Here is a 22,225-nt window from a genome sequence, read left to right as displayed (position 1 = left end):
TTGGGCATCACAGGCAAATAGTACGCGCGTCACGCTAGGATCAGGATACTACAGATTGTGACAAATGCACATAGACTGAAAGGCTTGACTGGAAAAGAAAGGCATGCTTTTAATGACCCAGACTACCATACATTTATGCATATTTAATAACTGATTTCTCAGTTAGTCCAACCCTTCGGTCCCCCCCATGTCCCCTTTACCATGTGGTTGTAGTAGACCCAAGGGAAGAAGTTCTTCTTCAGATAATAGAAGGACCTCCGGGGAACCGCCTGGTCAATACCGAACCAGTCGCCAAAGGTCTCCTTTGGCTCACCCCCGTACTTGAATTCAGCAAGGAGCACTTTGCCATACTCTGTCAACAACGGGCACGAAGCGTATCCGTCGTAGGTTGCGTCTGCTGCTTTGCCCTCCATAGCTTGCAACAGGTTGTGGACCAGAACGGGTGACTGTGAGGTGATAGCAGCCGCAGTCTTGGAGGTCGGGAGACTGGATGCATCGCCCGCAGACCAAACATTGGGATACTTCTTGTGGCGAGTTGTGCCGTCGTCAACGTCAACGTAGCCAGCCTCGTTGGCCAGGGCACTGTTCTTGACAAATGCGTGAGGTCCCATCTTAGGAACGACGTGCAAAAGGTCAAATTGCTTCGTCACCGCCTCCTTCCCATCCGGGAGGGCAAAAGTTGCCTTATCGCCATCAATGGCGACAAGATCATGCTGGAAGAGTCCCTCAACTCCCCTCTCCTTGCGGAGCTGCTCCAACGCAGCGTTATACTTGGGAACACCGAACATCACCGGCATGCCCGTAGCGAAGCTGATCTTGACTGCGGATGCGGAAGGACTACTGGGATCATACAGGCCTGCGCGCTTCCAATGGTCCAAGGCGAGCCATAGGATTTTCTGGGGAGCGCCGGCGCACTTGATCGGGCCTGCTGGCTGAGTGAAGATGGCGGTGCCCTTCTGAAGCCTCTGAATGGTGTCGTATGTCTTGTCGCAGGTGTCGTAGTTGTAGATGGAGGAGACGAGGCTTCTTGGATCGGCCAGAGCCTCGGAGAGACCTTTGACACTGCCGTAGTTGATCGAGATCCCGGGCACGACAACCAGCTGCTCGTAGCTGACTTTGTCGCCATTGCTGAGTGTGATGGAGTTGTCTTCAGGTGAGAAGCCAGCCACGCCGTCGTTGTAGAACTTGAATTTGGGGTCGACAAGACTGTTGAGCGGTCGTCGAAGCTCCTCTTTAGTCTTGAGGCCACCACCAACAAGAGTCCATCCGGGCTGGTAATGGTGCCAGGTTGCGGGATCAACAAGAGCAATGTCGTCCTGGGAGAACTTGCCAGACCGAAGGAGCTTATGGCTGATATCCAGACCAGCCGCACCGCCTCCAATCACAACCACTCGATGGCTTCGGCCGGGGGATACATTTGAGGCGGTTGCGAAGCTCCGGGAGACTGACTGGGCAACGGGAGAGCTTGGGGAGCGAGACGCAGCTCTGCAAGCCAGAGAGATTGAGCGGGCCTGGAACATAATGAGGATGAAGAGTAAAGTGAAATGTACGGAAGAAACGAAGACGTAACAAAACGGAGGAATTACAAGAAGACAGAATACAAGTTGAGAAGAAAGTCCTGAGAGAAATAATACCTGGAAAGGTAAAATTCCAGCATAAAAGGCTGAATAATCACCGATCGCGCAATCGACTAATTCGGGTGCTGGAGCAGAACCACCGCCAGCCGTCCTCATCACCGACTTCCGATGCCGTCAAGGAGGACGAGATCCGAGGATTTGCCGCGCCCCGTAGCGACGAGCCGAGATTCAGCGTGGGTCAGGAATCGGACGATGACCCGGCCGGAAGTCGGTGACGGTGCTGACCGGATTTCCCTGGTGAACTGGCTCGAGGATGGCCGAGCGGACGGATCAACTCGGACCAGCGGTGGCATGACCTTGGAGATCCGTCTTGATGAGGCGGCAAATCCGTTTCTAGACGTTGGATATCGGCGTTGCATGACCCGCCAGATCCGAGGGTATCCGCGGTCCTTGAGCTGACGAGGCGAGAAAAGGATAAGTAAGGAGCTATCTCTTCGTCATTCAGCGTATCGCCCACGAGACCGAAGAAGTCGAATATCATCATGTCGCTTCGATCTTGCGCTATTGGCTGCAGAAAGCAACTCGCGACGGGCTTGAATCTCACTTCAAAAACCGCGGCTCGTCCTTTAAACCGCGTTAGGTGCTTTAGCAGCTGTCACGCTCGGTCCCTTTGTCAACAATCCAGGCGGCCATCCCATCCACTCAGCGCGGCACTGGCCAAATCATCTCAGCCCCGAGGTTTACAAAAGCGCACGGGCAGAAAGATGTCCTCTGACGCAAAGTCTATCAAGACCATGGAGCCCATCATTCACGATGTCTTTGAACCCGACACTGGCACATGGCAGTACGTTATTGCGGATCCATCCACGATGAGCGCCGCCATCATCGACCCGGTCCTGGACTATGATCGCACCACCCAGAGCCTCACCACTCGGACCGCCGACTGTTTGCTGGCACTGGTCAAGGAGAAGGGATACAGAGTCGACTGGATCTTGGAAACTCATGTCCATGCAGACCATCTCACGGCGGCGTCGTACCTGCAGAGCCGCCTCGCACGGGAGCAGGGATACAGTCCGTCTATCGCCATTGGCAAACGCATCGGCCAAGTGCAGAAGTTCTTTGGCAAGCGATACGGGGTCCCAGAGGACCAATATGGAGTCGTTTTTGACCATCTCATGGACGATGATGAGACGTTCGAAATTGGCAATATGAGCGCGACAGCGATCCATCTCCCTGGTCACACGCCCGACCATATGGGCTACAAAGTTGGAGGTAAGTTACACTTCAACCACACTTCGCACTCTTTCTTATATACCTATGCCCCGGTAGTCTGACGACTTCATCCCAGACAACGTCTTTTGTGGCGATTCTGTTTTCCACGCCGACATTGGTACTGCTCGGTGCGATTTCCCCGGTGGCAGCGCTGATAGCCTGTTCGCCTCAGGCCGCAAGCTACTCAGTCTGCCAGATCATGTCAAGATATGGACCGGCCACGATTATCCCCCGCAGGATCGCGGCTCTCCCAGGGCGTACATGACCGTCCATGAGCACAGAGAGCAGAATAAGCATCTCAAGGACGGCATCACAGCCGAAGAGTTTGTCGCCATGCGCAATGAGCGTGATGCGAAGCTGGCGGCCCCGAGGATGCTGCATCAGTCGCTGCAAATAAACATTCGAGGAGGACGATTGCCCACCCCGACCGATGAAGGTGATCGAATGTTGCGACTGCCACTCGATTTGAAAGGCACAGAATGGTAGGCGGAATGATGGATATGGATCTGGCACAGGCGGCTCTTATTGAACATCCACCCAGCTTTTTATATCCTCTTCGTTCATCTGCTTTATCAACATTCTCTGGCACGAAGCGACTTTTGAGAACGTAGTGTCTACTCCCACAGCCAGCTCAGTAAGGGAGCCATGCGCACACAGACTTCTATCACCAGAAACTCAAGATGCTTTTAAGAATATCCGTTGTTGGAAGGTCTAGTGGCAATCTATTTGTCTACAAGTATTTCCTAGGTTACACTGTCCCTTAATTCCGTCAATGCAAGTCCGTGTTACGTTATTATTATATGAAGTGACTGTGGATGTACCGAATGCGAAAAGAAGAAGAAGCAGTAGAAGCAGTAAGAAAATTAAGAAAAATCGGAATCGCAACCACTCTTGCAGCACTCCATATCGCAAGTGTCGTATCTCAAGATACACTTCATAGGCGCCAGATGATTTACAAATTGTCGATAGAGAGGGCCGTCAAGGTCGTCTGTGCGCATCAAATTGTCACCATCCATCATCATAGGGCGATTCAATGGCTCGTTGTCGCCGCGTCATCGCTCCAGCTGCCGAGAATCGCCATCAAGGTGCGACCAACAACATCCGTCAGGTGAATCACGAACGCGATAAAAAGCCGTGCACTTCCCCACGTAAGAGGCGAGTGACCCGTGTGCCTGGCTCTGAATGCCTGAAGCAATGGTCCATCTCGTGATAGAAAACAGGAGTGACACAGGATCTCCTACAGGCGAGCTGCTTGGCCTGCGGGTACTTTCACGGACCCTTTCCGGAGACTTTCCTTTCATATAAGTAACACTTCTCTTTCTCTTCAATTCCCGGTGCAACAACGAAGCTCACTATCTTTCTTCTTCTTTCCAAAGAATTATCCAGCGAGTGAACGACATTTGCTTCGAATCGAAATGGAAAAGTCCAAATCAGAGAATGCGGATATGGCGGCAACGAACCGCGAATTTTGGAAGTGAGTTCATCTGCATCTCCTACCTCCTTCTTGCGCATGGGAAATACTAAATTCGAGAAGCACTCACGGTACCAAAATCTTCCAAAACCAGTGGGTTCTCAACATGGCCAAGAAGATTGCCGATTCGCTGTCCGAGAATGTCGAGTGGCTGGGAGTCCGCAGTCGATCAGAGGGCAGCCCGCCCGTGAAGCTTCTGGACTATGCGTGCGGCTTTGGCATGGTCTCCAGCACGCTTCTAGGACACTTCGATATCGTCAGAGGCATCGATATTTCAGACACCAGTGTTGCAGGATACAACGAGATTGCTCGAAAGTCTGGTGTTCCGGCTGAGCAGATGGTCGCGGTCCAGGGCTCTATCCCTTCGACAGAGACGGACACGGTGCTGGCAAAGAAGGAATTCTTCGACTTTGATCTTATTGCAATCAGCATGGCTCTTCACCATATTGATGACCGTGTCGGTGTCCTGTCTGGGCTCTACGAACGATTGCGCAGCGGGGGTGTCTTGGTTGTTATTGACCTGACCCCAGAGGCCGATGCTCACGGCCACTCTCAAAGCCACGGTCATGGACACTCGCACAATCATTCACATGCCCATTCCAAGGATCACGTCCACGACCACTCAGCAGCTCAGCACACAATCTCCAAGCACGGCAGTTTTGGACCTGAAGATATGAAGGCCCTCATGGTCGAAGCTGGCTTCGTCCCTGAAAGTTTCGACTACAAACCGTATCTCAATACAACACCGGTCTTGTCCAATATTCCCGCGCAGGGCAGTTGCGAGAGTGCTAAGCTGAAGCCATTCTTCATTGCCAAGGGCATGAAGCAATAGATATGGGAATATGTTGAGTCAGGGGTTTACGACATGGATGAGGCATACTTGCATCTTAAAACTAGCAGGCAATCAGACACTACCTATCTTTAGGAGCCAAATTCTGAAGCTTTCTTAAACATTCAACTTGGAACTGTCGAGACTTCTCTTCCTTTTTTACCCCGCCCTTTTCACGTACGCGAGCCTGACGGCAATGCTGATAATCTGCTCGTGCCGTATTGCTGTAGAATGGGGGAGAAATTGAGTAAGCATCTGCTGGGTTCTGCATTGTATGTCTTCGTTCGAGGGACACCGTGGCTTTGCAAATCCATATGCCAGAGTGGCCCTATGTTACAGAAGGGCAACATAAGAAAGGTGCCTCATGTGGTTTGGTGATCTACACTTCTGCCGCTGTTGAAAAGCCGAAGGATTCAGGATGCACGTGGGGATTTCAACAAGGAGCCTGTCGAGGTAAGCGACTTCCCCCGCTGTCACCATCCTATTCCCACACTTCCCTTTATATTTCTTACTACGCACAATCTCTCAGCAGAAGGACTTTTGATCAGTTTCCTCCCACATGTGGCAGACGCAAAGCCCGTCATGACGGAAACAACAGTCGAAAAGCCTGTAGCGCACTCACAACCCAAGATATTCCTGCCTCCGCTGGACGCGGCATGGGATCCTTCACTGCCAACTGAAGACGCTGACGAATACTGCTGGACACCCCTGCAACTCGCCTCCAGGAGTGGAGAGCTGCAGATTGTCCAAGAAATTGTCGCCTCAAACCCCTCAGCTGTGAACGATGCCCCGTGCGGTTACTACGGCCAGACGGCCCTGCAGGCGGCGTGCATGCAAGGGCATGAAGACGTCGTCAAATGCTTACTGGATGCGGGGGCAGATGTTCACTTCTGTGGCGGCAACAACTTCCAGCGCACTGGGCTGCAGATTGCATGTGGACAAGGAAACGAAATTGTCGTCCGGCTGCTTCTAGAAGCGGGTTCAGAGATCAACATGAGCCCGATGACGAATCACGGCATCCGGGTATTGACACAAAGCCACTGGGCAGGCCATGGAACGGCTCATTCATTGCCTAAACCCTTCGCCGTCGCTCGATACAACGGCAGAACCGCACTGCAAGCAGCCTCAGAACGCGGCCATCTCAACATCGTGAAGCTACTCTTGCAACTCGGCGCAGAGGTTAACGCCCCTCCGTCGCCAAGTGCCGGCCGCACCGCACTGCAGGCGGCATCCGGAAGCGGCTTCGGTGCGGTCGTGCAGCTGCTGCTCGAACATGGTGCGCATGTCAACGCCCGAGCAGCAGGATACAAGGGATTCACAGCTCTGCAGGGGGCGTGTCTGCAGGGAAGTCCAGAGGTTGTAGATCTCCTGCTCGGGGCCGGTGCCGACGTGCAAGCGTCAGGCGGTGGCTACGATGGCGATGCGACGGCTTTGCATGCGGCTGCGGAAAAGGGACACGTCGAGATCGTGAAGAAACTCGTTGCTGTCGGTGCAGACGTGAATGCGAGCTCGAATCGCAGAGGACAGACTCCAATTCAAGGGGCCAGGGCGGGAGGGCATGAGGCGGTGGTGAGATATCTCCGAGACGAGGGCGCTGTGGGTTGGACGGGGGGAGGCATCTTTATTTTCAATCACTCTGCTGGTCAATGAGTTCGGTCTTCTAGCCTATTACAGACCTCGGTAAGAAAGCCAATTGCTGCAGATGTATAGAGCCCAGTCTATCCCGTGCATTGATCTGACGGAAGCCTGCAATCTTCCAGTATCCCTGGGATAAGAACAATCAATGACAGAAGTCAAACAGGAGCTAGGGCCCACGGCGTCTCAATGAAGATTTTGACGATGCCTGACCACGGGTGATGAACAGTGTCTCAGCATCCGCTACAGCCACTACGGAGTATATGTACATATAAGCGGCAGGTTGACAGCGGGCTTTCGGGGTGGAGCGGTTCTCCGGAATCCGGATAGGCGGTTGATGGTGATGGTCTGTATGTAGTATGTAGTAGTAGTACTGCTAGTAGTGTATGCTTGTCCGAAGTGTCCCGTGCGACATTCCGTCCCTTGACCTGTTATTTCTGGAGAAGCAGCGACATTCCGATCATGATCTGAAAAATGATTGCGAGACACCGTGTACATAGGTCTCCGTCAAGGGAATCGCTTGCATGCGGTACTGTAGTTGTAAGCACCAGTTCTTTTGCTCACATATATGGAGCTGTGCCGGCAACACTGCAGGCTGCAAGTACACCTCCACATATCCTGGAAGGCAAATATCCCGCGAAGCTTAGCTTTGAGCCTCTTGGAATCATCAGTAGCTTTGTGAAACGCGTGGAGCTAGTAGTATGTGACTGTGCTAAGCTTCCACAGCTAATTTGATACAGGGGCTCGAGCGTGGAGTACCGAGCAATCCCGAGCAATCTCGTATCCGGCTTGTGTCTCTCCACCAATAAAGAGCCTTGACCGGCAAACAGCATACCGGAGAAAACAACGACATTGAAAAAACTCCGTACACCGTAGTGGCTCTCTGGCCGGCCATCAGCATGCAATAGGGGTAGGCATACAACCGCATGAAGAGTAGTAGCTCGAGATTTGGCAAGTCCAGTGTTCTACTCAATGAGATGGACGAGCTATTACTATTCTTAATTTGAGGACCACGAATCAAGCTGTCGGAATAGTATACGGTCCTCCCGCACCAGAAAACTCACAATGGACTGCTTCAGGCCCGTGAAAGCTGGGTACACCGACATACAGTTTGTTGCACATTGACCAGGCAAGATAATCTGCGTGTTGAATATAGACTTTGCTTAACACCCTATGGAATGCGGATGACGTAAGAGTTCCCCGACGGCAGATTTTACTGCTGAATCAGGTTCAATACTACCTACCTTCTACGTTGGATCGCAACACGGCACTGCCGTTGCCAGAATTGCAATCAAAAGATGTGATACTTCATATCAAGGACCTAATCCTCCGAGCAAGGGGCCAGAAGAACAGAATGCTGCTTTGCAAATATTGTTTAGCCTAATTGTTTGACAAGCCATGGTGAATCGGGTAGAATAGAAACATGCTTTGCTACCCTGCAGGTGAAATTAGAGTAGAGGTGGGAGGCGGCAGAGTGACAACGCTCCTGGTAAGATATGTTGCCCATTGTTTCGAGTCTCCTTGGCCTGAATCTTATTTCCATTTTAGAAAGATAAATGCCGTCTGTTGCACGAATGAGGCTGTCAGCTGTTGTCAGGATCAATTCTTCGTACGAGGTTTTGTAGAATGCTGCCGCGATTAATGATGGCACGAGAATGTCTCTAGAGTTCTCCCTTCTTACTGGGTTCGAAATCTTGATGCTCTCAACATGAATGATGACACAATCCCCCCAGCCTACTCAGAGAGTCCGTATAGACATTAAGAGGCGGCCAATGCTGAGTTAACCTCTGTAGATGGGCAAATCTCCATCAATCCGGGATCGTGTTCAGTGCCCGAATGGTATTAGCCCCTACTCAACTTCCAGATCTTGGCGATTGATGGCGATCACGACTTGATGATTACTAGCTCTTCGTATGAATCATGTCCTCGATGACTAGTTCTCAATATGAATCATGCGGTCTGCAGTACATGAAGTAGTATATGCAACTTAGCGCGGCCGAAGAGACGCCTTTCACTTAATTTGTTGACGCATTCCGTAACCAAGATATACGAGATATCCTGCTGCTCAAGAGTGATATACAACTTGCCTACAATCGGCATATACCCATCGGCTCTTTATCTAGAAGGAACATCAACGACGTTGCATGATATAGGAGTACCTCGGGTGGGCGCCTGTATCCGCCTCGATGACAAGGTTGAGAATTTGTTTTACGCTCTACTTCGTACAAACCTATGAAATGAACCAAAGTTCCTATGAATACTCTAATTGTCATTTGTAGAGATTTCCCTCTGAATGTACGTGTTCATATCTCATTGTAGCGTCCGCTCGAGAATAACCTCTGAAGTGAAACTCCGTATGCTTAGTGATGATATTCGGAAACACTGGTGGAATGGGTAATGCCGTAACCAGTCAGTCGTGGATCATGTTCGCCGGTGTGATGGTGAAAACGAAGTAAGCGGCTGTCCTGTTTGCAAAATCCCGATTTCTACACTGCCTTCTATTCGCCATACAGAAGCCCTTCACAGTCGGAAGCTACGCAGTACTCAACGAGCTTCGTATATGTGCGGCGTGGTATGTAGGGTCAATTGTTCCTCTTGGAATCCCGGCGCCGGTGTCAGAAAAGCGGATCTGACAGCAGCTTCCCTGCCGCAATGGCAAGAGCAGGGGTTCTTCAAACTTGGATGTTCGCTGTGATGAGATCGGAAAGAGTAATTCGTAAAAGCCACTCTCTTTCGATGCCAAATTTTAGCTAGTTTCACGGAGAAGGGTACCTAAGCGCTAACCTTGAACCTCTGAACAACCTCGTTGAGAACAGTAGCGCCAACGTTGGGCGATAATTCAAGTGCTTGCTTGTTTGAAACGGGCCGACCTGGCGCGTAGAGGAGGAGGAGTGAAGATGCACGATTCAACCGGAGGAGCGCAGATACAACGTCTGTTGAGATGGGCTTCTTTTCGTGTTTCCTTGGCTTTGGTGTGGAAGCAATATCCGCGACAGCCTCGTGATAATATTCGCTGCTCTGACGGTCTCATCGACCTGCCGTTTTCTGTTGTAAGATTCGGTCAGCAGATTTATTGTACGGCAGTTGGAACAGACAGTGGCGACTGCTAAGCCGCCGACGGAGCCGCGATTTGCTGCCACGGATGTCGCCGCTGTATGTACGAATGATCGCGTTGCATACCCAAGGCATGGTATGGTATGATAGGCGGGAAAAAAGAGAGATGCTAGTCTGATGCTTATTTTCTTCAAAGTCTTGCCATATACGGATGAAGTCGCCAAGTTCCTGGATTCTAGTGGAGCATATCTGGGTGGACCAGGATGCCCGGCTTGTTTCGTTTCGAAACAGTAGGTGTCACATCGATAGTACGCAGAAGCGTCCGCAATCTGGTTCTCGGGGCTCCAAAACAATGCTTTGCTCAAATTCCGGACTCCACGGCGCCCAAAGAACACATCCCGGCGGTTAATTAAGCGGCTGCGCCTTATTTTGGGGTGCCTTGCTCCCCTGCTTCAAGCCCGTCGGCCGCATTGGGGGCTACAATCTCGGTACCGCTTCACTGGACAGGTTGCATCCGAGTCTAAAACAAGCAAGAGGCAAACCCGCAGTCAACCTTGACCTGGAAAGGGGTGAGCGGTCCAAGTGGTCCATAATCCGCACATCCGCATGGGTGGTAGAATGGCAGATCTTTAGTCCCTTTCGGAAGCCCAGTTCCAAGGCTGATCCACAGGGAAATGCCCCGTTTCTTGCGATCTCTTCCTGGCCAGCTTCCTAGTTCGGCTCCGGACAAGATGGTAGGGCAAGAGGATTTTCAGGAGTATGAACCATAGTCGTAGAAGAGTAAGATGGAAATAGCTATATAAGTATCTGATCATCGCGTCGATCCCTCGATTCTTTTGACATCAAGCCAGTTCGAAGCAATCCTTCTTCTGTTTCATTAGTTCCATTCCTGTTTCCTTCCAGCCAACTGCTTTTTCATTCACTCTATTACTTTTGACCAAATTCGATTCTTGAGACTTACTTCAAGATGTTCTGGACTGTTCCCGTTGCACTGGCTCTCGCCTCTGGGGCTTCTGCCCATACTTCTGCCTTCGTGAAGGGCATGTACTGCGAGGTTTGTTATTCTCTTCTATATACTATTGATGATTGCATGGCCTTTACTTACTCGAATCACGCAGGGTGGCCCCGATCCCAACAACTACAACCCCAACTCCAACACTCCCGTGAACCCTCTCTATGACCTGCCTTTCGAGCAGTGGTGGATGCAGGCCGACCGTGGCTGCGACAAGGCCCCTCCTCCGGACGGTGCCTCTGTTGCTCTGCCTGCCGGCGGCCAGTTCACTGTCGAGCTCGCCCACAACCAGGCCCAGACGACCCTGTCTTTCAACGGACAGTTCGCTGGCGAGTGGCCTGATGGCCAGCCCCACCCCGAGGACTGGAGTGGTCCTGGCAACCCTCCTGATTGCATCCAGGACGACGGTGCCATGCACACCCAAAACCAGACCATGGCCGCTGGCACTGCCTGGGCCATCTCCTACAATGATGACATCAGCAAGGTGACCCTGGACAACCTGGTTGTCTTCTCTGTCCTTGAGCAGTAAGTCTACATATCTTCCAATGCCTTCAGGTAGATCGAACTCGTCCGCTAACGCAAGCAACAGCACCCCTTGGAAGCGCATCGCCACCTACGATGTCCCCCAGGATCTTCCTGCTTGCCCTGCTGGCGGCTGTTACTGCGCCTGGCTCTGGGTCCCCAACGGCTGTGGCACGCCCAACATGTACATGTCCAACTTCAAGTGCCATGTCACCAACACCACCTCGACCAAGCAGGTTGCTCCGGCTAAGCCCCCCACCTGGTGCGCCGGTGACACTTCCAGGTGCACCCCGGGCGCCAAGCAGATGATTGCTTGGAACCAGGCTACCGGCAACAACGTCCAGGTCCCTAACGGCGCTTCCCCCGGCTACAACATCAACATGGGCTGGGCTCCTGGTGCTCAGAACGACATCTTCGTGTAAAGCTCCAAAAGCAATGTCAGCTGCGATAGGACCTGCAAAACTACTTAAGGAAGCTCTTGCTCTACTTCACACTGGTTCTAGTGGTGCTTTGGATTCTCATCATTCTTGTTAATATTGCCTGTTACTCCCTTCTATATAAGGTGGATGGTATCGAATATAATCATAGTCTGCTGGACTTTTGACCCAAATGATAATGTGTGCAGCAATCAACACTTTGTGTGACTTGACTCAACATGCTTGCAGTCTCTATAAGAACATTTGGTCGCTACAATGAAGTTTGAAATCGATATTCTGCTCCAAATGACCCAACATGTTGTGAATACCGGAAATCACCATGTAGTGTGTACAGTAAGCTCAATCTGCGCTTGTAACAAACTATTATCCGCTGCCGAAGGACTACATTCCGATAAAGCTCGTCTCCCATTTGACCGATGAGAGCGACATATCATTTAGAGGGTTTCCGAAGTCAGCTAGCTCAAAGTTTGCCGTGTTGATGAAAGGCCCAAACGGATAATCTTCCATTGACGAGAAGTCTCCAACATCTGGGCTCAAGGTAGAACCCTGAAAGTTATACGGATCGGCCCCCACTGGCTTATTCCTCTGATCACAGCTGGATTCTGAAAAGAGTAAAGGAGCCAAGGCGATTTCGCGCGTTGGCAGCTGCTGTACGGTTGCGGTTGGAGGAGGTACTGTCGAAGTGTCGCGTGCGTCTTTGGCTTTGCTGGACTTGCGTTGTCCTCTTGGCCAGAGATTTCTGAGTAGCTGACTGTATCGGTGGCCGATGTGGAACCTGTCAGGCGCAGCTTCATCCAAGGCGGAGACAAACTTGTGGACCAACGCCGCAGTTTCTTGACGTCTCTTGGCAGGTTGAAAGGCTCCAGCGCAATCCGCTCTGTGTAGAAACACTGCTGCATATACGCCGTATCTGCCAGGGGAGGTTAACAGGAAACAAAACACATACATTATGTTGGGTAGCTTACAAGTAGTAGCGGTACGGCAAGAAGCATAACTCTCGTTGAGGGTTGAACTCAGTCATCAGCTTCAGCGTATTAGTAGCCGCCGTGATGGCATCCCAGACATATCGCCCGTCGGCGGATCTCATGATGCCTTTGCTGAAAGGCTTCTCTGGCTGTTTATTGGAGGGACTATGCGCAGAAATTGATCGGGAGGTCGAAATCCTTGTCAAAACGGCTTGAAAAGAGAAGGCGTTTACGTAAAGACATAGGTATTCGTAGACGAGGGATAAAGAACGTTTGACTCTGGGTGACACGGCGAGGCCATTCCAAGCAGCTTGCCAGTTCATTGCTGCTCGCTGAAAGTCGTCGAGGTAGCGACTGTAATCGCCATCGTGGACTATTGCTAAAGTGCGCTTCGGTGAGGCGTAGAGGATGCCCTGGACATTGTGCATGAGCTGGATAAGCTCCATTGTAGCCTGGTGAACAGATGCATAATCATCTTGGCTGTCGCGGGAAGAAGGTTGCAAGCTAGGGAAGTCCTTTGCCGTGAAGCGTGTGGAAAGAGATGGACCGCGTGACCAAAAGGACTGTCCCAAGCGAACAGATATCTGTCGATCTGCAATGTAGACAACTTCATTGGGAAGAGCAAGCCGAGATTAGCGAGAGAGAAGAAAAGAATAGAGCAGGGAAGAAAGAAAGATGGACAACTAAAAGAAGAAGAGAGAGACAAAAAAAAAAAGCAAACAAAAAAAGGAAAGCGTTTATCCTTCTGTAAGGAATGCGACACTCACATGTCCATATAAGCCGCTTATGCTCCGCCTGTTCCTTTGTCTCCTGCTGCATTGTGGCATTCGGGAAAGCACCTTGGTCTAGGCGCATCAAGTAAGCCTGTCGAACAGCCAGACCCACGAGTGACCATGACGTTCTATCTTCAATGAAGATGCTTTTATTCTCGTTCGGCGTCGCATGTGTGAGCTCTATATGTGGAAGCCACTCTGACAAGAGCAGCAAACTTTCAACTGTTCTGGATCTGAGAGTCCAGGGATACCCGAGGAGCACTTCTAGCAAGAGCCTTTGGGCGTAGTCCCAACAGTATCTATGGATGGGCGAGTGGGATGGCGAATCTCTAGACGCAATCGTAAGGATGACTGTCAGCAGGAAGAAGTCCGACCTGCTAATTTTCTCAGTAGCAGACTGGCCAAGCATGTATTGCGGCACAATAGGGCAATAAGGATGATAGTTGTGAGAATAACTACATGTAGTGCCCGCGTTAGCCGCAAGATCGAACAACTTCTGCTTCATGGTGGTGGACCTACATGCATAATAAGTCGAGTATGGTTGTATGGTGGATGAGCCCTTTCTCAACTAGCTCATACTCACTAAGGAATGCTGCACCTGAGGGAATACGTGAGACATCATCGCGCTCCTGTGGTAACGTAGACGATGCAATCGACTCCGGCTTTTCAGATTGAGCCAGTATGTGCAATGCGTCCGAGGGGTTTCTCAGCTCGGACACCAGCTGCTCATCAACGGCATTGTCGCTCAAGCTTTCGATATGATAAGTTGACTTCCTCTCAGTAAGTCCAGCTGCCACAGGTGGCGGGTCCAGGGTGCGCTGGGAAGCCTTGCGATTCCTTGCGGACTGCTTCTTGTTCGGCTCGTAGTTCCGGAAATTCCCCCCTCTGCGAGACTCAGCTAGCACACACTCACTGTTCGACTGCAAGCAGGAAACACAGGGAGTCTTTTTCCGCTCTCCAATGCCGCCTCTGCAAGGACCCGTTTGATTACTCTTAGCAGTGGGATATCGTGTGAACAGGATGAACTTGCTTACAGATCGCATCTTGTCTTCCGACGGCGGCACCTGACGCACGCGCGATAAGATCGCTTTCCTGTGCTCCTTGTCATTCCGTCGTACGTTCGGCAACGGGATTCACGGACGAGAAAATGTAAAATGATGTTCCTTATGTTGCCAATATCAGGTATTGGGACAGATGCGGAACAAAGGACAGCACTGTGAAAAAGCTGAGTCGTTTCGGCTATAGACGGTCGGCCTTCATGCGGGGAGGGCTTGACCGTACTAGCGGGGTGATCGGGTAGGAGTTGGAAACTCGCCTCCGATCTACTACTACATAGGTCGCTTTGCCGTCGAAGAGACAGAAGCATTTACGATCGGATTGGCTTTCATTTCGCAACGACTGCCTCCAAGCTACCAGTTACGGCTACGATTCCCGATCTCGTGGCAGGATCAGTGTGACTCCTGTTCAAACTCCGAGAACAATTTGTTTGGTTGCTCCTTAGTTGCATCGGCAACGCATCAATCGGCTATAGACGGACTTGTACAGCTTCCTAGGCAATCTGGCCGTGATGAAGGATGATGCAAAAACTATTTTAAAGAGAATAGACTCCGCTGAATTGTTGGCCGTTCCCCGTTTCATTCATGGTCCGCTATAATTTGTTTATATCTCTCCATACTCATCATATTGTTCCCGTATCACTACATCGCCCGGCAATTTACAGCCTTAACCCACTATCACCACCCCCGCCAATCATCCATTATGGCTGCTGCCATCAACGGGTTCAAGGTCACAGAGCTCAGCCCAGGCTTTGGAGCAGAGATTTCTGATTTCAATGCCGCCGAAGATATGACGGAAGAGAATTTCGGTTGTCTACAGGAAGTAGTAACCACGGTAGGTGCTCTGATTGAACCGGCGACCACTACCGCCTTGACCAATCGGACGAGTCTCACATCAAACTAGCTCGCATGTTTGGAGAGCTAGACGATGTGAAGCCTTACATCGCTGCTGGGCGAAAAAAACAGACTTCAACACGACGAGCTCTTTGATGTCAGCAACATCGAAGCAGATGGATCGATTGTCCACCCGGATAGTCCTCGGGGACAGGCAAATAAGGTAAGACGATGTTAGAAGCACTAGTCATGAGATATGACTCTAAGTGTATGATGTAGGGAAACAGCCTATTTCACGTTGACTCGAGCTTCAACCCTCGTCGAGCTGGGTACTCACTTTTGCTTGCCCACGAACTACCGCCAGCGGGCACAGGCGGTAAGACGGCATTTGCAGACACCCGAACAGCATTCGATGACTTGGACAGCGAAACAAAGGAGGACCTTTTGGTAAACGATTATGTCGCAGCGCATTCTATTCTGCACTCTCGAAAGTTGGCAGCCCCTGAATACTTTGCCGATGTCGATCCTTCCAAGTTTCCCATGGGTCGACACAAGATCGTCCAACGCCATGAGAGGTCAGGTCGAATGAATCTCTACATTGCGGCACACATACACCACATTGAAAATGTAAGCGAAGAGAAGTCAAGAATTCTCCTTGAGAAGATCTTCAACCATGCAACCCAGCCGAGATATGTGATCGAGGTTGAGTGGAAGCAGCCTGGAGACTTGGTGATCTGGGACAACACTTGTACAATGCACCGCGTCATTTCTGGGCCATACAGTGCAAAGTACAGGCGTGACATGCGGCGCGCGACTGTCCATGATTCCAGCAGTACTGCATGGGGGCTGAATGAGCATTCAACTGTACGACAGGGCTTGCCATAGGAACAATGGTTAAGGGGCGGCATTCAGCTCACTGCAATGTCATCAAGGAATGAGGAACTATGTCCACTTTAGAGACAGGAACAAGTCACTCCGAGGACCAGAAATGAGAGGTGCAAACATTGACATTCTACTAAATATATGTTGTGATTCACCACACATCTACCAAGCCTTATCCATGTCACTGAGCTGTCGCTATAGTTGAGTCAAAAACTTGTAACGAACAGAATAGTCTTGAAACTCTGCAGATTGGATCATAGTAATTCCCCCATTCTAGCACCACGGGCTGGGACAGTCGGCTAGCCATTTAGTGAAGGGTAAGGCGGAAGCAGTTGATAAGCTGCGAGTTGAAGCAGCCAACTAGGGAACATTAATATTTCCATCCATCAGAATAGTATTGATAGGCAAACAACGTACCAGGGGTGTTTTGGCCAGCAGAGTACAGGTACGTGCCGCACCAGTCACTTCCGGACAGGCGGCTGAAGTCAAGCTGCTCATTGCTGCGGAGGCCACGGTAACTGATACCCACAGAAAACATATTCACGGTGACGTAGTGCTGGACATCGTAGGAAACATTGTCGAACCAGCCAGCTTGGCCATTGCCTATGCGTTGGATTAGTTAGGTGAGAACGCTTGAGAATGTAGCCGTCAGAGAGTCTACGTACACCAGTCTTGAGCAAACATGCCAATACCAATGTTGGCAAAGGTCTGGCGCTTCTCAGATTCCGGGTGAGCATGAGCCGGAATGTCAATCTGAGCTCGGATCCATGCCCAAGCATCGGTGCCTTCTTCAGCAGTCCAGTATCCGGCGTCGGTCTTGACAGCATCATCAGGGATCGGTCCAAAGACATCAATTCCCTTGGCCGTGGCATTGGCAATGGACTCGATCTCGGCAAGTTCACGAGGAAGAATGGCGAGGCCGAGGACAGAGCTGGCGGCAAAGAGGCCAGAGGCAATGATGGTGGTGAAACGCATCTTGTAGTTGTTTGAAGTTGAAATTTTGCGGAGAATGGGATATTGCTGTTCAGGACGAGATGCTTGCTGCTTGGAGGAGGTGTTGATGAGGTTGACAGTTCAGAGGCGGTTGAAGAGGAACACACTTCCCTTTTATACCTCGATCTTCTCCCATTGACCTGCTTTGGCATTATTATCAGGGATTCCTTTGCAGCTCGAACCTAAGCCTCTCTCATTGTTGATACCGGCATGGCAATCATGAGACCAAGCGGTTGTGGCTCGATTGCTGCCAATGATCATGGTCAATTTTCACTCGGAACCTAACAAAGGGACAACTGACAAGAGCTATAATCTGACAAGAGAAGATGAAGTTATTTCGACCTGTGCTGTCGGCGTCGGATTGGCTGCCAAGCATCAGGCTTCCGCAACACAGGAGTTCCCACTCCATTATTGGGACTTCTGGCAGGGCAAAGCCTGGTATGTGGCAGGGGACGTGGATAAGCTCAGCCAATGATGGGGTTTCTCCTGCTCCGCGGTGCTTACCATGCTGCCAGCCGCACTCCTTCTCGAGAAATAGCTCTTATTATGGGCTAGGGTAGTTTACTCTATTTTCTACGCTTAATCTCTTATACCGGTAATTGGTCTAATTCGCCAACATGCGACTTGATTGGAACCGCCGTACATAGGGCTGTATAATGGGTAAATTCATGTGCAGTCTTTCCTTCAATTGAGAAAGAGCAACTTATTGCCTTTGATTGAAAACTCGCATGGATGGCGTACGTTATTTTCCCGTCAATCGGTAATCGGAGGCGTAAGCATTTGCAAGACTGGACAAATTAGTCCTTTCAGGGCTAATGAGAATCTGATGAAGGGCACTTTCAGCGTGTTGTTGGAGGCAAAAACCGGGGAAGAGGTCGTTATCGGAACAGGTACTTATGAATGATGCTTTACGTTCAATGTATTAAAGCAGATCACCCAATCCAAGTTCACACGAGAAGAAGTCTCTCCAAGAGGAAATCCCCAGAGTCCTGTGTTTTAACAAAGCAAACAGCTATGTTTTATCAAGTCCTAGCGCTATCCCGTGCTGTGGCATGGACGAGATAGTAAGCAATGCGAGTAAACGCAGAATTTGTGGAGAGGTAGCTTAGGACACGCCAGGGGTCCTCCCGTTCGATCAACTCCTACGATCGGATCTAAATATATACGTGCCTAGTCATTACGACACTAAATTGAGTCAGCTGTGGACATCAGCCCTGTGCGTCTGCCATTCTCATTTAATCCTCTGGCCGGCTCCAGTATTCACAGAGTCTGACCAAACTTGAACGCCCGTAAACCTTCAGGCGGTGGGATATATCACTTGTCGCCTGAGCTGACAGAGATAGGAAGTTTGCACGTTCGCAAAGCAATACTAGGTCCATAATTGGGACTTTTGTAGATTGGAACCCGCCAATAGCCGGCTGAGGGAGAAAGTGTTTTAGTGTCCGTAAGAAGGCGAGAATTGGCGACGTCGGAGTGCTTGGAATAAGCTCTGCAGAGTCTACACAGCACACAGCCACAATTTTCCTGCAAGAGGGACGACTCTATGTTCGCTATTCATTGGGCTCGACCGGGGGTTGAAAACAGAAGTAGAACTACCGAGGTTACAATCTAAGACCTCGGTCAGATCAAGAGAATTCCATACTAACAGCAGCGGCTTGGACAAATTCATTATGCTAATTATCTCAAGCATAGGTCCGACAGCGGACGGCGAACGGATTGTAACATCGACTACTGTATACTGTAATCACAAGATTGGATCTCAGCCACCGTCAAGTAAGGTGCTATAATAACTGTGATTGGAGCAATCTCTTTCTCGGGATGAAGTGAAAAATAGGGTTATCCGTTATCAAATGCATAAAGATTTTTCATCTGACTAACGTCAAGACACTGGAAGCAAATTTGTGTTACTCTTGGCATCTACACATACGCATTAGACATGAAGTTCTGGTCTTGCCATGATCTAAACGAATCCGCACTTGCCGAATTAGGAAATATTCGAGCGCGATTCTCCAGCCGATCAAAGCCCCACATCGCCACTGAGGCTGAAGTGTGTGATGTTCTAGAAAGCTTCTGAAGATGGCAATATTCAAACGCATTGAAAATGGGCGGAGATGTTCCTGAGGGCGCAGCGACTTCAAGTCGTATGCCATTGCGTGTTCGGATCAGAAGAGTGAGGATATAAACCAGCTTGGTCCAGCTCTACAACTTCACATGCGGGAAGCACAAGCAACAAGTCAATAGCACCGACACTCATTCCAGCCCTCAGATTCTCACATCTTTTTTTTTCCAAGTAGACACAAAGCGCATCATTCAGCTTCTCATCGCCGCTGCTGTCATGGCACCTGCCACTGCGGTGCCCGTTACAGCAGCAAAAGCCATGGAATGCACTCCATTCCCGTCAACCATGATTGAATACTCTTCCGCCTTCAAGCAGCCAAAGCCGCCTTCGGTGCATCCGGAGTTTACGACAAACTTCGTGCAGCACAAATGGTAAGAGGATAGCTTGCAGATGTCAACTCTTCTGCAAAGTCTGACCCTGAGATGCAGGGATGAGACTCTCTCTCACATCATGACTGGCTACATTGACAACTCTCCTACCAACAAAATCGTGCGCGTGGTCGAGGCCTACGACGATGCCCCAGCTTCTTCCGTTTTCAACTATGCCAATGTTACCACGGACGGCCTCGTGGACAACTTCATGACCATCTACAACGGGACGAAGCCATATCTTTAGCAGGGCTATGTCAACTCTAATTATCCTATTTTCGAGAAAGACTTCCTTATCAAGAACGATGCTGTATTTAGAGGTCTCTATTAAAATAAGAGAGTGTGATATTATATATATATTAATAATATATAAAGGACTTGATTTAACTAGATATAAATATTAAGGGCAGGGCCTTTCTTATATATTAGCTAAGATTTATAATAAAATTTAATAAAAAAACCTAATAGCTTAAATATCTTATAAAATAGAAAAATTATAATAAAGCTAATAATATTTAAGAGCTTATTAAGTATCTTAAATACTTAAAGGCCTTAGTTAATAATTTTTATTAATAGTTAAACTTATAAAAGTTAATAAAAAAGGATTTAACTTAAACTAAGACTAGTTAATAAAATTAATAAAAGAAGTTAAAATATTAGAATTTATTAAATTAGGTATAGATATTACTGCTTAATAAAAGGCCTTTGCCTTTTTATACTTAATATAATCTAACTCTTTTAAATTTTTAATACCTTAAGATATAGTATATACTGCTTTTTTTAATTACTTTTTTTATTATTTATAAAAGTAAGAAACCTTTATTATAAGAAGTATAATCTCCTTTTTAATAGCTTTAACCTTATTATTAAGCTAATTATAATAATAAGAAATATATAATAATTATTAAGGTAAAAGAAATGCTTTATAATAAGATTTATATACTTTAATATATTTTAAATATCTACTAGAATTAATTTTTAAAGTAAGGTATTAAAGGCCTCTCTTTTTATAATAAAAGCAAGGTTTTATTTTAGTAAGTCTTAAAAGAATAAATATAATAAAAGTAATACTTTTATTTAATTTTCTTTTTTTAAACTAAAGATTAGTAGGTTTTTATATATAAGAAGTTATACTATTAGAATATAAAAAAGCATTATAAAAAAAAAAAAAAACATACTAAGAATAAAGTAAGAGACCTTTAAGATTATATAAGGCAAGTAAGGTCTTAAAAATAAGACTAATAAAAAAAAGATATTATATTATAACCTAACTTTTAAGGTTATAATAAGGGTTACTCTTAATAAATAGGATTAAATTATTTATAATCTTAAGGACTAGTAAATTAATATAAATTAATATTAATTTATAATAACTTTATTAAAAATAACTAGCTATATAAGGATTTATTTATATTACTTATTTAAATAGTTTAAATAAATAATTATTAATATAGTAATTAGATTAAAATTAGTTTATTATAATCTACTAGCTATATAACTATTTATAACTGCCTAAGATTTAACCTAACCTTTTTATTAATAAAAACCTAAATAGCTTATTTATTAAAGCTATTTACTTAAACAGTTTCTTTTTTAAAAAGTATAACCTACTTACTAAGGTTAACTAGTTTATTATATATTAACTTTAGTACTAGTATAAGAAATAATATATACTATAGCTAATAATAGTATTCTTTTACTAAAAATATAACTTAAAAAAGCCTTTAAAAAACCCTTAGTAAAGCTAAAAGCTATTAAAAAAGAAAAAGCTATAAAGTCTTTTATAAAAATTAATAATATATAAAGTATAACTAAATTAATTATTAAAGTTATTATTAATCCTTTACTTAATAACTTAATAAAATCTCTTAGCTATATTAAAGCACTTTAGCTACTTATTAAGGTAACTAAAGCCTGTTATAACCTAACCTTATAGTTATAATAATAAGCTACCCTTAGTAAATAGGACTAGATAAATAATAAACTAGCCTGCTAATTAGGATTAGATTATTAAATTATTAAGATAATTTATTAATTTAAATAGGATTATTTAGATTTATAAGTAATTTATTTTAAGATTATCTAGATATTAAAGATAATTTAGCTAAATAACTAGATATATAAGTTATATTTATATTACTTATTTAAATAGTTTAAATAGCTAGTTATTAATATAGTAATTAGATTAAAATTAGTTTATTATAATCTACTAGCTATATAACTATTTATTATGCTTAAGAATTAACCTAACTCTTTATTAATATAAACTTAAATAGCTCTTTTATTAAAGCTATTTATTTAAATAGTTTATCTTTTAGGAAATATATATTCTTACTAATTATAAGAATGCTAGTTTATTATATATTAATAACTCTTGTTTAGGAAGTTACTTTAGACTCTTAGATAATATTAAATAAAGAAGTATTA

At 47.3% G+C, this 22,225-nt stretch overlaps 8 protein-coding genes across 8 annotated transcripts; 5 read left to right on the top strand and 3 right to left on the bottom strand.

Moving 5' to 3' along the window:
* Positions 1–158: 158 nt before the first annotated feature.
* On the bottom strand, positions 159–1,520 carry BBK36DRAFT_1142004 (FAD/NAD(P)-binding domain-containing protein; the record flags this gene model as incomplete). Its single annotated transcript, XM_024893492.1, has 1 exon — positions 159–1,520. The coding sequence occupies one exon, from the start codon at positions 1,518–1,520 to the stop codon at positions 159–161; it is 1,362 nt and encodes a 453-aa protein (XP_024748299.1).
* Positions 1,521–2,341: 821 nt separating this feature from the next.
* On the top strand, positions 2,342–3,335 carry BBK36DRAFT_1160208 (Metallo-hydrolase/oxidoreductase; the record flags this gene model as incomplete). The annotated part of the gene is made up of 2 exons (XM_024894273.1): positions 2,342–2,849; positions 2,926–3,335. 2 exons carry the CDS (start codon positions 2,342–2,344, stop codon positions 3,333–3,335), a joined length of 918 nt encoding a protein of 305 aa, XP_024748298.1.
* A 929-nt stretch (positions 3,336–4,264) lies between these two features.
* On the top strand, positions 4,265–5,152 carry BBK36DRAFT_1133406 (S-adenosyl-L-methionine-dependent methyltransferase; the record flags this gene model as incomplete). The annotated part of the gene is made up of 2 exons (XM_024892088.1): positions 4,265–4,323; positions 4,384–5,152. The coding sequence occupies 2 exons, from the start codon at positions 4,265–4,267 to the stop codon at positions 5,150–5,152; spliced, it is 828 nt and encodes a 275-aa protein (XP_024748297.1).
* Positions 5,153–10,805: 5,653 nt separating this feature from the next.
* Positions 10,806–11,794, top strand: BBK36DRAFT_1169760 (hypothetical protein; the record flags this gene model as incomplete). Its single annotated transcript, XM_024895359.1, has 3 exons — positions 10,806–10,892; positions 10,957–11,375; positions 11,440–11,794. The coding sequence occupies 3 exons, from the start codon at positions 10,806–10,808 to the stop codon at positions 11,792–11,794; spliced, it is 861 nt and encodes a 286-aa protein (XP_024748296.1).
* A 396-nt stretch (positions 11,795–12,190) lies between these two features.
* Positions 12,191–14,590, bottom strand: BBK36DRAFT_1203736 (hypothetical protein; the record flags this gene model as incomplete). Its single annotated transcript, XM_024897278.1, has 4 exons — positions 12,191–12,650; positions 12,775–13,381; positions 13,542–14,002; positions 14,067–14,590. The coding sequence occupies 4 exons, from the start codon at positions 14,588–14,590 to the stop codon at positions 12,191–12,193; spliced, it is 2,052 nt and encodes a 683-aa protein (XP_024748295.1).
* Positions 14,591–15,305: 715 nt separating this feature from the next.
* Positions 15,306–16,321, top strand: BBK36DRAFT_1169758 (Clavaminate synthase-like protein; the record flags this gene model as incomplete). Its single annotated transcript, XM_024895358.1, has 4 exons — positions 15,306–15,437; positions 15,491–15,513; positions 15,569–15,659; positions 15,716–16,321. 4 exons carry the CDS (start codon positions 15,306–15,308, stop codon positions 16,319–16,321), a joined length of 852 nt encoding a protein of 283 aa, XP_024748294.1.
* Positions 16,322–16,625: 304 nt separating this feature from the next.
* BBK36DRAFT_1141998 (hypothetical protein) lies at positions 16,626–17,293 on the bottom strand (the record flags this gene model as incomplete). Its single annotated transcript, XM_024893491.1, has 3 exons — positions 16,626–16,678; positions 16,736–16,921; positions 16,984–17,293. 3 exons carry the CDS (start codon positions 17,291–17,293, stop codon positions 16,626–16,628), a joined length of 549 nt encoding a protein of 182 aa, XP_024748293.1.
* Positions 17,294–19,646: 2,353 nt separating this feature from the next.
* BBK36DRAFT_5433 (hypothetical protein) lies at positions 19,647–20,045 on the top strand (the record flags this gene model as incomplete). The annotated part of the gene is made up of 2 exons (XM_024898233.1): positions 19,647–19,801; positions 19,859–20,045. 2 exons carry the CDS (start codon positions 19,647–19,649, stop codon positions 20,043–20,045), a joined length of 342 nt encoding a protein of 113 aa, XP_024748292.1.
* Positions 20,046–22,225: the final 2,180 nt, after the last annotated feature.

The sequence above is a fragment of the Trichoderma citrinoviride genome (assembly GCF_003025115.1).
Source record: "Trichoderma citrinoviride strain TUCIM 6016 unplaced genomic scaffold BBK36scaffold_9, whole genome shotgun sequence".
In the NCBI taxonomy this organism is placed as follows: domain Eukaryota; kingdom Fungi; phylum Ascomycota; class Sordariomycetes; order Hypocreales; family Hypocreaceae; genus Trichoderma; species Trichoderma citrinoviride.
Note: the sequence above shows the minus strand (reverse complement) of the source record. Positions and strands in the feature narration are given on the sequence as shown.